General features: G+C 40.4%; 1 protein-coding gene across 5 annotated transcripts in view; it reads right to left on the reverse strand.

Annotated features, from left to right (window-relative positions):
- Positions 1-437: 437 nt before the first annotated feature.
- DYNC1I2 (dynein cytoplasmic 1 intermediate chain 2) overlaps positions 438-16,332 on the reverse strand; it is a 35,916-nt gene continuing 20,021 nt past the window's right edge. For all 5 annotated transcript variants that reach the window (XM_081875309.1, XM_081875310.1, XM_081875307.1 and 2 more), the window contains 11 exons: positions 10,385-10,474; positions 9,981-10,143; positions 9,790-9,889; positions 9,267-9,392; positions 8,522-8,668; positions 7,474-7,587; positions 6,536-6,669; positions 4,792-4,936; positions 3,530-3,670; positions 2,437-2,562; positions 438-1,214 (listed from right to left, as the gene is read on the reverse strand). In XM_081875309.1, the coding sequence (XP_081731435.1) occupies positions 1,101-1,214; positions 2,437-2,562; positions 3,530-3,670; positions 4,792-4,936; positions 6,536-6,669; positions 7,474-7,587; positions 8,522-8,668; positions 9,267-9,392; positions 9,790-9,889; positions 9,981-10,143; positions 10,385-10,474 (1,400 nt within the window). In that variant the 3' untranslated portion in view covers positions 438-1,100. The remainder of the gene's footprint in view (positions 1,215-2,436; positions 2,563-3,529; positions 3,671-4,791; positions 4,937-6,535; positions 6,670-7,473; positions 7,588-8,521; positions 8,669-9,266; positions 9,393-9,789; positions 9,890-9,980; positions 10,144-10,384; positions 10,475-16,332) is intronic.

Consider the following 16,332-nt stretch of genomic DNA (forward strand, 5'->3'; position numbering starts at 1 on the left):
AAAATAGCTTCAAGCCTATAGGCAGATATTTCAGAAACAATTAAAAATGTATATCTTATTGTTGCATAGGAAAGAAACTGATGTGCAAAAAATAAATAATGTGGAACTTTACACTGATCTTATGTGATGGTAAGATAATACCATACCTACTACATAGTCCTAGAGAAAAAAATGGACAAGTTGCTTTTGAAAGTATGACTTGCCTCATGTGCACATTCTTTTTGCTTTAGTTTAAAGAACTGTTACATGAGCAATATCAAGTAAACTGAAGAATTACAAAATAAATCCCAAATCCATTTTTATTATAGGCACAAGATACTTTTTTAAAAAAGAAATGGAGTTTGTAAGTTAATTATTTTCCTGCAGCCCCTCACCCCTGCCCCTGCATAAACCTCTGAAAATGCAAACTCTTGAAAAACAAGTCTTTAAACAGATGCTTGTGAGAAAAGAGGCCATGTAATGTTTATTTATAAAGAATTCTTACTCTACTGCAGAAATGTAACAAACAAAAAAATCCAAAGTACTTAGCAGGTATTTTAGAAAGTTTCCATTACAAAAAAGGGTTTACAGATTTTTTTAGTCATATACATGACCTACCACTGTAGCCTGGAGCCTATTATATAATAATTAGGATAAAGGTTACTGTGAACAGATGCATGCACAAATCTAAGCCATTAAGAGTACTATAGCCATAACGCTTTCCCAGTGCCCCAGAGATTGATGTCCACAGCATAGCCTGTCAGTTTGACTTGGAAAAGCTCTTGTTCAGAAACTTACAGAACTTAAATTGCTCTGAAATAGTTATATGCCATTGAAAGTTGAACTTTAAATATTCAACGTGGTTAGTGTTTCAGTAGAACATACACCTTGCCAAGTCAGGGTAAATAATAAATTATATCTATCAGATTAAGGGTGGTGATTCAGGGATTAAAAAGCAACTTTGCAAGATCAATTTCACTGATCTTTATACACTTGTCGACTCCACAGTTTACTCCACATTTTAAATGTCAAGTTCAGCCGCATACTTAACACATGCTACTATTCTGAAGCTCTCTATAACCAATCCCCAAATTCACAGCGAGACCCCCCACTTCAACAACCTAGGAAGGGATTCGGGTTGCTGCCTCCTCTTCTGCATCAGCTCTGTTGGCATTAATTTCTGCTAAAGTTCGACCAAAACGTGTCCATTCATCATTTCGGGGAACCGCAATTTGCTGTGGAGAAATAGTTATATGGGAACATCAGTGGACGTATGAAAATTAAACTCATCAGCTTGAATCCAAAGGATTGTGAACGGGAGAAGACGCCCTTGTTCAAGCACTAGACTTTTCATAGCGCAGCACCTGAATGCAACAGGGGTTCTATTAAAGTGTGAGAAACATGGTGAAAAAGGAAAATATAGGCTGTAGCTTATTAACCGCAGTGGGCTGTAAAATGGTCTTAAGAAATTGTACAAATGAAGGAATTTCTCTGGAATTGGGGTCACACTTCTAATGCAACACTCTTCTGCTAGGTCAGAAATAACCTGTGTAACAGCACTAAGAACTATCTGCTAGGATCAGGGTTGGAGAACTGGATCCGATCACAGGGCCAAATCTTTACACCCCCCACTTCTTGCAGGCCAATTTGACAAGGCCACCCACCAATCACCTGTCACAATGGCAAGTGGCCTTTTGCCTTCATGGTTTGAAATCAAACCATGCGGGCAAATGCACAACCACAACAACTCTCTGCAAAGCCCAAACATCAGCTGATGGTCAGATCTTGTGAGAAGCTCTAAAAGGGCTTTGCAAAACTCATCAATCATCCAATAATTGGGTCTTTTAATGCCCTTTGCAAAGGGCAGTGCTTGCAAATGCCTTCTGGCTGAGCCGGGTCTTTGCCTGCCCTACACTTGATGTCAGATGTGTGTGGGGGGTGTGTGGCATGGCTAAAATAGCCTTGGGGCCCCAATGGGAAAGCCTGCAGGGCAAGTCCAAGAGGTTGTCCACACCTGTGCTAGTGGAAGGGCATCCTTGGACTCAAGCCATTGTGCTACCCTGATTCACAAGAGCACCAGCTTGTCCAAACCTTTGGCCTATTGATTATTGCCATCTGGCCCTCCACCAAACAACTGCCTAACCCCAAAGGGAAGTATGGATGAGCAGCCCTCCCTGGCAATAGGGACTGGTGAAAGACCGTTGGGGTGAGGGGCTGAAGTCCCCCCACCCCGTAACAAAACTAGACACATCCAAAATTCTTACTACTACATAAAAAATACTTGAATTGCTTATATCTTAACATTCTATCTTTGTATGCGGAAACTTAAATGCACACTGGCATCTGCAGTGAAAGAACTATGGCCACCTGACCCAAATAAGTGCCTTTTATTATTGGACTTAAGTAAAATAATGTAAGACATCATTTTTACTTTGGAAGCACTTGGAAGTTACCTACCTCTCCCACATCGTAAATTATTATTTGTCCTTCTGAATCTCCGACAGCAATCTCACGTCCTGAATTTGTCCATCGCACACGGTTTAGGGCAGGATTACCTTCCACAGTAATGCTTGCTGTTGGCACCTATACCAGTTTTAAAAACATACCATGTTTCAACTGGACTTATAGTATCTTTCAAACTTTCTTAACCTTCATCACAAATATTAAGATGGCAATACAGACACTGAAGTGTGCCAGCTGTTCCTTATGCCGCAGGAACAAAATACCGTATGAAGGAACACATTATACCTTTCAAAAGTTTAAAATTTACGTGATGCAGATGTGAACATTCAGAAGAGGGATGTTGGTAATGATAGGAATTAGAGCTCCAAGCCTTTAAAGATGACAGTTCCAACTTACTGTGTCCCTCCTCCTTTGGATAAAACCTTGTCTATGTGTGTTGAATGTGAAGTACATGGGCAAAAATTACTTTAGTACAGCCAATCATCACCTATACATCAGTTAAGTGTGGTGGGTTCCCCGCACAAAAGTAATATTAAAGCAGTACTTAAAGCACTCAATGGCAGCATCATGTTTGGGTTTTGTACTGTGCCCAACACAGTGTTGGTGCTACATTATTATGCTGTTGTAAGAGCACTAACAAATCAGTGGGTAGATTCATGAAGCTGTAGTGAGAGATTTTTCAACCGTCTTATGGTGTCATGATGCACAAAGAACCTGTCTTCACTCAGGAGATAAGATACCTGGGAGTACAATAAATGCAAGAAGCTGATCTTAGCCAACGTCCCAGCAAGTACAAATAAGAGATGGCACATCAATTTAAGTGCATTCCTTTTCTTGTTATTTACAGTGGTCTCTGACCTCACAGAATATGGGCCCACTGTACTCCAAGTGCGGTGGCCAAGGGAAATGAATCTGCATACACTGGGCAGGATTCTCCTAACCAGTCTTGTAAATAGGATGGGAAGGCAAAAGAACTTTAAAATGTATGTACAAAAGATGGGCTGCAGTTACTAAAAGATCACAAGTTTGTTTTAAGGCTGGTAAACTTATTTTCAGATTTGGAATACCCAATATAATCTGATCCTACCTCAGTATCGTTGTTGAGATTCCATAGGTCAAGCCTTCCCATTCCATCCACACAGGCAAAGAGGGCAGGGTGGGTGGGTGACCACATCACATCGTAAACATAGTCTGAGTTGTCTTCAAATGAGTACAGAGGCTTGTTGTTCTGAAGGAAAAGAAAAACACACAAATGGATGTATTTCACGATTCAGAAAACAAAAGCTAGCAAGGTAAATAAGACCAAGTACTGTATTTTTCCATGTCTAAGACTAGGCTCCCCCCCTAAAAAATAATGTCCAAAATTTGGGGGCGTCTTATACACGGGGGCCATCTCCCCCCATTTTCTTAAATTAGAGTCCCCCAAAATAGGGGGCGTCTTATACATGGGGGCATCTTATAGGTGGAAAAATACGGTATATGAACATCTCTCATCCACATTGTCGGCAACTAATGTAGCAGTGTGATTAATTTTGAACAAAGCAAGGAAAAGGTTCTCCAGAGAACCTTTACCCACAAAAAATAATAAATCTTGTGGCCAAGTAAAATGAAAACAACCTCAGTTTTACCTCTGCAAATATTGCCGTCAGGTAGAAAGAACGTAGTCTAACATAGGACTTTAAACCCTTCAGTTTTATTTTATTTGGTGATACCATTTGACATAAAGCAGACTGGATCCATTTCTAAGCAACCTCAGATTTCTGTGAAGCTAGCATCTAACAGTGTTACAAAGATTGTAATTCTCAAATGTTAAGGTCTAACTGCAACTTACTGCTGATAATAAGATTATATGAACTGTGTGCTTCTGAAACTGCAATGTAATGTAATTTAGTATTTTCTTGCTTTGCACATTTTCATCTTTGCTTAATTTTATATATATATATATGTGTGTGTGTGTGTGTGTGTGTGTGTGCGCGCGCACAGTATTTGCGCACAGTATGCGCGCACAGTATTTGATGATGAGAAGTATGACATGCCAAAGTTAAGCAGAGCCATGGAGAACCTCAGCAAGAGGTTGTAGGAGATGGTGGGAAGATCCATGTTCATATGAATTACCTCAGCCCAATATGAACAAGGTATTTTTTTAAAAAAGGATGAATGAATTTATGTCTAAATGTATTACAGGAGATATACTGAAAACAGATATTCCTATCAGCATTGTCAACAGAACTAATGTGGTCCCACATTACTGTTTACATGATGGTTGCCTAAATAGGCCAACAGATGGGACTGTGGCTTACATTGTTTCCTCAATAAACTGAGACAATTAGACGTCTCAAGTTCAGATACCTTAGTAGTCCAAAGCTTTACAGTCCAGTCAAAAGAAGAAGTGACAAAAAGATGGGAAAAGTCTACAGGTCCAACCGCTGCATGGCAATTGATCCCTGTGATAGGTCCTTGGTGACCTTCAAACATCTCGCTGATTCCAGCTTTGCTGTTGCAAGAGACACACACACACAGGAATGAATTTTCTTACGAACAAGAACAACAAAATCGTAAATAATTTGAGATACATTTTTTAAATAATAGGGTAGGAACTTAATAAACATATGCTTACCCAATAGATGTTTGCCCCTTCAAAAGCAATACACTGGAATCTCGGTTTTCATGCGTCTCGAAAGTCAAACATTTTGGCTTTCAAACTCCAAAAACCCGGAAGTAACTGATTTGCTTTTTGAACAATTTTCGGAAGTCGAACGTGCCACACAGCTTCCGTTTTGTGTTTCCCTATTGTATCGAGGCTTCCGCTTTCAGTTTTCGAACGTTTCAGAAGTTGAACGATCTTCCGGAACGGATTACGTTCGAAAACCGAGGTTCCACTGTACACTACTATTAAGAACACAGGAAGAGCACAAGAGCATTCTCCCTTCCTGTGGCTACCAGCAACTGGCCTTCAGAAGGATACTGCCTTCAATTGTGAAGGCAGTGCACAGCCATCATGCTCAGTAGTCACTGACAGCCTTCTCCATGAATATGTCTAATTCTCTTTTAAAGCCATTCGAGTTGGTGGCTATCACTGCCCTCTGCGGAAGAGAGTTCTATAGTTTAACTACGCACTGTGTGAAGAAGCACTTTCTTTTATCTGCCCCGAATCTCCCAACATTCAGCTTCACTGAATGCCCACATGGTCTAATGTTATGACAGAGGCAGAAAAACCGTTGTCTATCTACTTACTCTGTGCCCTGCAGAATTAAAAAAACTTCTTTCATGTCACCTCTGACTTGCCTTTTCTCGAAATAAAAAAAAGCCCCAAGGGCTGCAATTTTTCCTTGTAGCGGAGTTGCAGAAGTGCCCCTGAATATAGCGACGCATCTCGGAATTCTAAAATCACGTATTAAATAAACCTTGGGGAAATATGCCACCTCAAGATACAAAACAGTGCTTAAGAAGTGCTATGCCATCTGATTAATTCTCTCACAAAAAGCAAATATTTGGGCCACAAAATTGAAGACGTTGCCATGCACAAAACTTTCAGAAATATGCACATGTTCCTGGGTCAATTTTCAGTCTGAAACCAGGGCATTCCCAATAGTATCAATATTGATTAAATGGAAGAACCACCAATTTTGGTTAGCTTTAACCCAAAGTGCTATAAAGGAAGGGCTGGTGTGTGTCTGAGCTGAGACTGGGGCCTCAATTTCATTTAAGAAAGCAATTGATAAGATACAGCCAGACAATTTCAAAACAGATTGAACAGCAGGAGACATGCTACCCAATTTAAGATTGGTGCGTGATACTACTGTACAATTATCTGCAGAAGTGAGGGTATGGGATGTTGTGCCATGATTCAAATGACCAGAATGATGGCTAAACTTCATCTCCCATTACATAATTCTAAAGCCATTTTATCCAGAATAAGGGAAATATTTATGCCAATAAGAGGCTTTCTGGAACGTGAAAGAATACCCTGCATTGTTTATACACAGTTGCCCATATAACAGTTTGAGGAACTACCTCAAACCTGCTTTATCTTACAGAACATAATAAGAAGGGCCGTCCTCCTTTAAAAACAGGGGTCCCAGTTTCTATTCACCTGCCATGGCGACACGCTGTGTACACAGAGCCTTCCTCACTTCCAACGACAAAGTTGTTGACATCACCAACAGGGAAAGACATACAAGTGACAGCTACAGCCTTGGATTGCTTGTGAACTAGCTCCATGCTATCCTGGGGAGAAAAATATCACATACAAATCTTTCCGGTTTGCTGAGAACTTTCTGCCAAGAATCAAGGAAGATTTCTGATACTAGTTTCCAAAGAAACATTTTCTGAATCTTGCTGCATTCTTATTCTCACGTTTAAAGCATGTGATGCAATAAAAATGCACGAACTGCATAAAAACAGGGCATGGCCCTGTTTTCTCAGAACGTCCTGGAGGACCTAAGATCTACACTTAGAATCATAGCGTTGGAAGGGATCCTGAGGGTCATCTAGTCCAACCCTCTGCAATGGCAGGAATCCTGTCCACAGCCATCCTTGGCTTAACATGTGAATTATATAAACTGTGCCTTTTCCACATGGCTACCTATGCTATAAATTTATATCCCACTTTTCCAAGGAGTCCAGTGTGGCATGCATGGATCTGATCCTCATAACTTACCATGAAAATATCATTTGCAACTGAGAAATCAAGCATTTGACTCCGCAAAACAGGCCGGAGGTGTGTCATGAGGCACGCAAGGAAAAGCAAACCAAATCAAAAAACAAAGTGCAAACTACAAAATATATAGACAGAGCCAACCAAAATGTTTTGTTCACCAAGCAAGACTAAGGTAATTGCTAACAGGAGAAAAAGTCCCCTTGGTGACACTGTCATGGTGCAGTAAAAACAGAGCTGAACGTGCACCTTGCGAATGGGAGAAGCCAATCCCATCAAAATGCTAATGTTCTAAAATTATTTTCTGCACATGCACAGCACTCTGGTGTGAGACTGCACACGGATCACATAGAAGCAGCGTTCGATTATTTTACCTGTGGCTGTGAAAGCATATCCAGACTCCACGAGCAGATTTTTCCATCAGTCGAGATGCTGATAAGGTTATGGGCATTCTGAGTCCCCACCACATTCACACAATACACAGGATGCTAAAGCAGAAGTGGGCGACGTAGATTAGCAATGTTTCACCAGACAACTTAGCGCAAGTGCAAAATTTAGCTTTTAAAATGACATTTAAGTTGAGAAGATAGGCAAGATTATCTGGGTACCTAGCTCACTGTTTTCCACAGATGGTCCCCAACAGGGGTTTGAGTTTTGTGTGCAAGGTGCTTAGCCCTTCTGTAGCATTACAAATTTAGCTGAAAGCACAAACGGTGCTGTCAAGAGTTTATTTCTGAACTATGCCATTTATTGGGGCAGTGGGGCGGAGGGAAGAGTGGCAAACAAAAGCTGTGATGAAGAAGGGACTGAGCATAGGTTAAAATGCAACTAAAGGAGATGGGGGGCATTGAAAGGAGTTGCTACAAGTCCTTAAAAAGTATTATATACTTTATCAATGGTCACAAAGCACAGAGCATAGCTAAGTGAGCTCCTTGGTCAGACAGGCTGTGTTGAAAGCATAATTAGTAACTTCTATAGCTCAATGTTTTCCTAGTAGAACTAATATGCCTCTGAATATGGATGTGGGTACAAATGGACAGTTACAGATACAACGTCATGTCTAATACTAATAAATGTAGAGAGCACTTAGAAGCTGGAGAAAGCACACATGGATAAGTGGGAATACTTTAGGGCTGAGCAACATTAAGTGTTGGGTTGCCTTGGGGGGGGTAGCTGAATTTGTATCTGATTATCTGAAGAATTTAATAAAAACAAGCACATGAAGACCTAACTTTAAAAAAAGGTTTCTAATATAAGAGCCTTACGTAGAATATTTTTTAACATAGAATGCTGCAAAAAATGAATGCATATTGTTTGCAGCATTCAAAACACAGTAAAAGATTATCACTCCTCATCCTACATTAATGGGTTAATTTGAGAATAAGGAAGTAATTGGGGGGGGGTTCATATTCCACACCCTACCGTGTGAGCAGCAGCTGAAAGGGGAGTTCTCTGAACTGGTGTTCGCTTATTGCTGCGATTATCCCATAGCACAATTTGTCCTGAGTATGTGCCACCAACCACCAAATTTGGATGAAATTTTGCAAATGTAGCCGACATCACAGCTGACTGTAAGGGCAAAAGAAAAAAGAAAATGCTTTTTCTATATTTCAATTGTTACTGAAACCTTTAGAATAATGTTACAATATTTTGGCAATGGTTTGGGAAGTTTCAGAATTGTGAGATTTTGAAAAACGCAATAGCAAACTAGACTAGTACATTTTTAACTTTCCACCAACCCATTTTATAAGTGGATCTCAGTTTTTCCGCCTGAAAACATGTGTTTTAGCTTAGCTTGCTTTAAATCCTCAGGCTACGAACATTTTTATTCACAGGTCTCGTCGCACATTTTAAGACCACAATTCTTAAAACATCTCCTTGCATTTGACACACAAAAGAAGCTTCTTTTTATGTAATCAGAGTAAGAAATACAGAACTGCAACACACTTAAATAATCCAAATGGTGTTAGAAAGGCTGCTTGCTATAGACGAACCTTTAAAAAGGATTAATGGATTCCTCAGATGTTGACATGTATTTGCAAACACAAGCGGTTTAAAGTTCAGGCCTGCCCAATGAAATCATTATGCTGACAAGTAGAAGGCGGCTCATGTCCACATTCATTAACATAAAATTCTTAGTCTGGCAAGGCAGGAAGTCACATCATACCTGGCAATGAAAGACATACTCTGGAGTTGTTTTTTTGTACTTCATGTTCCACACAAGGGCCACCCCATCAGGTTCATGAGGAGCATCTTCATTGTTGTTGTAAGAGGCTACCAGCAACTCTGGATACTGGATTCAAAACGTAATTGAGAACAAAAGGGAAGGTTGTTGCTTACAGAGGTAAGATCAGCCAACTTAAATTATCATATGATTTAAAATTAAGCTACTAAGGTCAACCTTGTTAATTAGACAGCTACAGCTAGAATAGCAATTTCAAAATTAAACCAACAGTTCAGAACCAGTAGACACAGAAGAGTTGTCTTCTATTTTGATATATGCAGACTGCTCAGTTTTGCAACTCACACACTTCTATGTTATGCCTTAGCAATGCCTTCTGCACATTATTCTTTCCTTTCTTTTTGCGCAATGAATTAAGCAACGATGACAGTGCAACTGCAGGTAAATGAGAATAACGCCTGCTAAAGCGTTTCTAGAAGAAAGGTTTTTAATGAAGTGTTATTGTTACCTGAGATGACCAGTCCAAACAACTAACAACACGATGCTTTGACCAACGCTCATCAAAAAACTGTCTGTTTAGGGACAGTTTAGCACCTGCCTGAATTTCTCTGCAAGAACAATTGAAGAGGGCACACTTAGGATCACTTTCAGTAAGATTAAAACAAACCTAGCCACAAATTTGTAAGATTCCCATATTACCCTTCTTTCTCTTCCAGGTCTCGCCCACTGTAGTCAAAGAAAATGTTAATTTGCTCAGAAAGAGCTCTTTCCACAATTCTTGTTGATTGGTCGAAGAAGCTCAAAAATTCTTCAGAATGCAAAATTTGTTGCTTTTCCTCTTCTGTCAGTTCATGAGGGGCAACTGGGGGAAACAGATTTGGAGCTTTATTTTTAGATGGCAGACTACAAATAAAATCATTCTAATCTTTAAAATAAGAGTGTATGTTCAGATATTAAAAACAATTATTTAAGTTCTGTACATTTAAAAAAATCTTCACACACTGTATTTATATTATTATATAAACCTTCTTTATAATTCTGCACCTGTTAAAGAGAGACACAAAGTTGAGCAATAGTTTAAATGTGTTATGATACATTTGTACCTTCCTCCTCCTCCTCTTTTTTCAATGTTTTTTCTTCTTCAGGCTCAACTGGTGGTTTTTGTACCACTGCATCATCTTCATCTTCTTCATCTGAAAAGAGCAAGGTTGTCAACATCTGAGCACTGTGCAATGCTATGTCAGGCAAAACAGTTTTGTGTATATATTATATATTCTACCTAAAGCAGCTTTTTTGCTAGAATGCAATAGTTTAATTCGGGAATTGCACTTATTAAAGGAGATGACAGTAAGCTGGACATACCACAATTTTCACAACAAATTCACAAAACGTAAGCCTGTGCAATCTACAGTAAAACCTCCAAGAAACTATTCAGAGATTTCAATTTTGAATTCCTAACCTCTACCCAGCATTTGTCATTCAAGACAGCATATGGAACCACAGTTTTATGTAACGTGCTGACATATTAATGCTGCTGAATAAAGAAATCAAGTGTCTTAAATAGCCCACAGAGTCGCTGCTTCCTTGTGATATGGAACCATCAGTGTCTAATAGTTTTTTCATACAGGAAAGATGGCTTACATTAGTTTTCAGGATGCTAGTCGGAGAAGCAAATTTTCCTAAAGATAATAGCACAGACAGATTACATTTTATTTTCTGTCATTCCAAATGCAAGCCTCATTATCCTTATCATGTTTGCCAATGAGAATTTAAAAAGCAAAATGTGTTGTTCCTTAATTGCAACAAATAACGTGCTGCTGATGTTCTGGAATACTGAGAAGCCTGCTTTTTACTTTATTTCTTTTTTGCATTACTAGGTTTTCGCCTTTGAATTAGGACACCCTATTAAACACAACTTTTAAAATTGCAAGTGTTACAGCATATACATTGCAACTGCCTTTTCCTTCTCTGTTTCCAGGGGTAAGTTTCTCAAAAGACGTTTTTTCTTTTCTTTTTGGGTTAAACAACTATGTCATCTGTCTGCAAGAGAAAGGCAGCAGGAGCCTGCAGCACGCCTCGTCACAAGTAATGAGGCAGGATTCAACAGGGACGTGTTTGTTGCAGCCATCCCTGTGACCCGTGTTCAAAGTCACCTATGGGGGATAAAAAAAAACGAAGACTGGTCAAGAGATGGGAACCAGCTGCCAAGCTCTGGTCCCAGCAGCCAGGCCAGCTGACTAGACAGCAGCAACCAGATGGTACTGCTGGGATTGTCTCTCCCTGCTCTGAGGTGGCAATGGGATGGCACAGCATTTTTCTGCCTGACTGCTTCCAATCATGTTTTTTCTCCAATGGCAAGCCTGTGCAATTACTAGCTCTCCAGGAGGTCTTCAGACAAGCCTTTACCCTGCAAACAAAAATACAGCTTGTAGGGCCTACCAGCTGCCAAACCACACACATAGTGATAGGCTGAAGCAAGATCTAGGAGAGGGAAAAAACCTTCCCAACTCCCTAGTTTAGGCAATAAAAATATATCCATACCTGAAGGAACAAATGCTTTAAATGACACTATATAACACACAATAATACAAACTCCAACTTAATCAAAATGATAATGACGTATGCCAATCCCACATTATATGAAATTGAGCGATTTTTACGTTCTGACAAGTTTACAGAACTAGGATAAATGGCATGAATGATTTCAATATATGCTCATACTTCTGAACCAAATGGTGAAGGTTAAAATCTTTCCTTTCAAGGGCCTCAATCAGCCACAAAGGAAAACAGTAATCACTGTCTTTTCAGCCAGCCCAACCGCATTTGTCAGCCCTTTCTCCGTCAATGCAGCCAGAGCAATCAACCTGCCAAACATTCAGAATGGAAAAACAATCTGAAAATACAGGGTATAATGCACCTGCCAGTGAAAATGGCCATTTCAAGAAAAGCTAGTGATCTCAGTGACCCTGCTGAGGAGGCGGTGGTGCAAAGGGGAAAGAACGCGTAAAAGAATTCTTAGTGATCTCCACTCTCTTGCACATTGACATTTCCTTACAAAGCATGCCAATTACAGCTTTTGTGCTACTTAAAAAAAATGAAAGCTTTTCTGGGCAAAATAATCACACAGAGAAACAGAAAGACACTGCTCCTTTTAAGATGAATTTGTACATACAATGGACTATTAATCAGAAAACTGGATAACTGAGCGATTCTGTGCCGTGTGCCTCAAACAAGATTTCTCCCCAAGCATTGGTGTAGGGAAAATTGATAAATGCTTAATTTTCATTTAATAGATGAAGCACTGCAAATAGCAAATTACAAGACAATGATTGGATTAAATAATTTGGTTAAATTAAGCATTTCCTTTGCATGCAGACTTGCTGCGGCAAACAATGCCACTGAGACTACAAAGCATGCATTCCCCTCACCCTTTCTAAGTTGTTTCAAGCTTTAATGCCATAAAACTAAAATTAAACTCCAGCCTCCCAGCTTTGTCATAGCACTCTGATTCTAAGTACCATTTTCAGTGACAGAAGTCAAATCCTTGTTAAATGCAAATGGTCAGCCCTTTAGTGCCTAAGTGACCTCATCCTTTACAAATATTACAAAGAGATCTTGTCGCTAGTTGCCCCTCCCTTTTCACATTTTCAGCGTAGATGGCACATATTATGCAAACGAGATCCAAACTCATTCTCACGTAATACTCCACATTTGCTGTCAGTCTCTAGGAATTACTATTGCTGCATTCCAGCGCTAGATATGTTATAACAGCAATTACTTAAATATACATTAGATGCACTGGAGCAGTTTCTCATCTCCAGTTAAGACACCGTATTTTTAGATGTACGTATGTGCCACCATATAGATGACAGGGAACTTTCACCCTATTATGGTCACATTAGATTACTTAATAGCATACTGGCAGTGGAATCAAACCAACCACAGTGTAGCCAGAAGACAGTTTTCCCTTAACCTAGTTTTTATTAACACTCATATCAAACAAAATAGAAACAGAAATATTACTTCACTTCAATCTGCTATCTACATACAACTCATTCCGTAATTCCACCATTGCAGCGTAAAAGGATTGATTTCAATTATTCCTTCTGCTGGTCTACAAGTTTTAGCTGACTTTAGCATCTTAAGTAACAAATTTCTGGTTGCCATGAATGCCCTCCCCAACTTGGGGATAAAACTCTCCCTGGCGTTGTACTAAGCCTCAGGCACTTGGAAGCAGTACCCGCTGTTTTCCAAGTGCCTCTGAAGCTCAACATGATGTCAGAAATGACCCCTCTGTCCATTTTTCACCACAGTGAAAGATATCCTTGTGAGAGTGGTACAATGGGAATCACATTTTAAACTCCCCACTGCCTCTCCTTTGCTCCCTATTATCAGTTAAATTGCCAAATTGAGTTGTCTTCTCCTGTACAGCACTGTGAAAATGCAGACCAGGGATGGGGAACCTATGGTCCTCCAGATGTGCTGGACTACAACCCCCATCACTCCTGCCATTAGCCAAATCATAGAATTTAGAGTCTAACAACAGGTCCCTCATACTTGATACACCTGAGCATAGTTCAGTTGGTGGAGCAGGAACTTCTTAATCTCAGGGGTGGGAGGCCCATGTTGGGCAAAATATTCCTCCACTGAAGGGATTGGACTAGATGACCCTCGTGGTCCCTTCCAGCTCTACAGTTCTATGATTCTATGAATTCATCAAAATTCTTTCCCCTTTGATGAAAAGTCTAGTTCACACCCCAGGTTTCTCTTCCCTTGACTACTGCAACCTTGTCCTCTCTGGCTTCCCATTATTCCGCTTCAGCCATCTCAACTCTATCCAGGAGTCTACTGCCAAAGTAATTCACCTCTTCCATTACCTCCTCAAATTCCCACATCAGCTTCCTGCCATCTTCTGCATCCAACACAAATTACTTACTTTCAAAGCAAACAGGCCCGCCAACAAAATAGGAAAGGGCAAAATGCAAGCAATGATAAAACAGCCACACATATCCTGTAATTCTCTGACTCCTGTGAGTTGGGTCACTATTATTTTCCATTTGGGCTGATGGCAAAATGAGTCTGACAGCATACTTCAAGGATCGCCTGCTCTTGCATGAACCTGCTCCATATCCCTCTGATATCTGAAGTTAGGTAGGTAGCAATGGGAGAGGAGGCCTTTTCAACTGGGGAACCTTTCCAAGGGTGCTGTCTTTACAACCCTTTCTGCACCTGCTGAAAAGTTATTTGCCAAAGAATTTTATGTTGTCCGCCCTTCTTTTCCACTGGACTTTTAACTCCTACAACTTGTGATTGTTATTTTCTTATATTTACTGCATTTTATGTCCAATGCTGTATTCCACTTTGCAAGCTAAGACTGAAGAGTGGCTAATAAATGTTTTAGAAAGTAGTAATAAACAATGTTTTTAAACAAAAAACAGGCAATTCATAGTCTTCTGTTGATCTGCTCGCATCTTACAAAACACCCCTGCCCACTGCTTTTGTTTCTCCATCTCTGCCATGCATGGTCATCCAAATGTCACTGGTCCTTTAAACAAGCTTGCCTTCTCTCTTGGTACTCATTCTGTCTATAACATCTGTGTAACAGCACACATTCCCCTTCATTCAACCTTTGCCTCAAAATACAACTCTTTGGTGAAGGTTTTTGATCAACCTTTAGCTTTAAATTGCTGCTAAAACTAAGCTTAAATACGTGTACATGAGCACATGTCCTCCCACCCTCATTCTTACTTACATCTCCTCCCCTGTTGTTGAATTTTAGATTGTAGGCACCTCAGGTATAAGAACTGCTTTTCTGTTTGTTACTCCATAAAGCAGTGAACACACTGATGGCAAAAATAAAACCACCATATTGTGAACAGGTTATGCAAACAGACCCAAAGCTGTACAACCAAATTCTTTCTTCTCACTAACATACATTCCCCCAAAAGCATATTATCTGGGAAGGCAATCTCGTAATGACCAAGGCTTGCCACCCCTCTTTGACATCCAATGTATTAGCTGCTGCAAATATAGTAGTACAGTATGATAGCCCAGTTTGCATGACACATAAAGCAAGGGGTAGCTAAAGTTGTGCCCTCCAAAAGTTGTGGACTATAACTCCCATTAGCCCTTGCCAGCATGACAAAGAGTCAGGCACCTTGGGAATTGCAGTCCAAAATACCTGGATGTTACCATGTTGGCTATTCCACATTCTTTTCTGGTTGGCATCCGTCTATCTCAAGAGACAGTGGAGTGCGCTTCTGGGGGTGAAGTCAAACTGCTGGAGAATCACAGTGCCTGCTGTGGCTGCAGAGACCAGTAACTTGTAACTGCTGCATCCTGCGTTATTTTTGCTGTGTTAGCAGCACCGTAGTCACCTCTCTGGGGTGCAAGCCTGGACAGCGTAAATTGAAGTCCTGGGCTGCCCGGAAAACAAGACCTCTCGGCATCACTGATGTGGTCCAAAGGAAAGCAGAGCAGTATGTTGGCACCAGCTTGGCTGCAGGAGTTGCCGGAAGGTGGCATACAAGATGCCAGCGGTAAACAATCATTTAAAAGGGGTGGCTATCCTGGGTGCTGCCCCACATGCTGCTGGGCTACAACTCCACAATACCTGACCATTAGTCAAGCTGTCTGGAGCCAATAAGGAGTTTTAGTCCACAACATCTGAAGGGCCACAGGTTAGCTAGTGCAGGCTGCTCAGAAGCTCTTAATGCACCAGAGTCTAGAATGTCATGTTATTTGAACCTGGGCTCATTCTTCTTCCAAGCAAACCATGAGCAGTAGGGTTAGTTTGAGGAGGAAAAAAACAGAACCCAATTTCGGAAGACATGGATGCCAGACTTTGACTTGTTTAATTTAGAGACACAAGAGGTGGGGTGGGGAACTTCTGAGGAGGGCACACTAGGATGTTGCTCATTTATATGAATTATCGGTCATTTTAAACTATGGTTTAATGTGACATGCAAACTAGGTCAATGTAAGAATTAAAGTATGACTGCACTAAATAGAGTAGACCATTCTTCATCTACTAGATGAGAAGGGCAGCTGT

Source organism: Podarcis erhardii (genome assembly GCF_964252035.2).
Source record: "Podarcis erhardii genome assembly, chromosome: 1".
Taxonomy (NCBI): domain Eukaryota; kingdom Metazoa; phylum Chordata; class Lepidosauria; order Squamata; family Lacertidae; genus Podarcis; species Podarcis erhardii.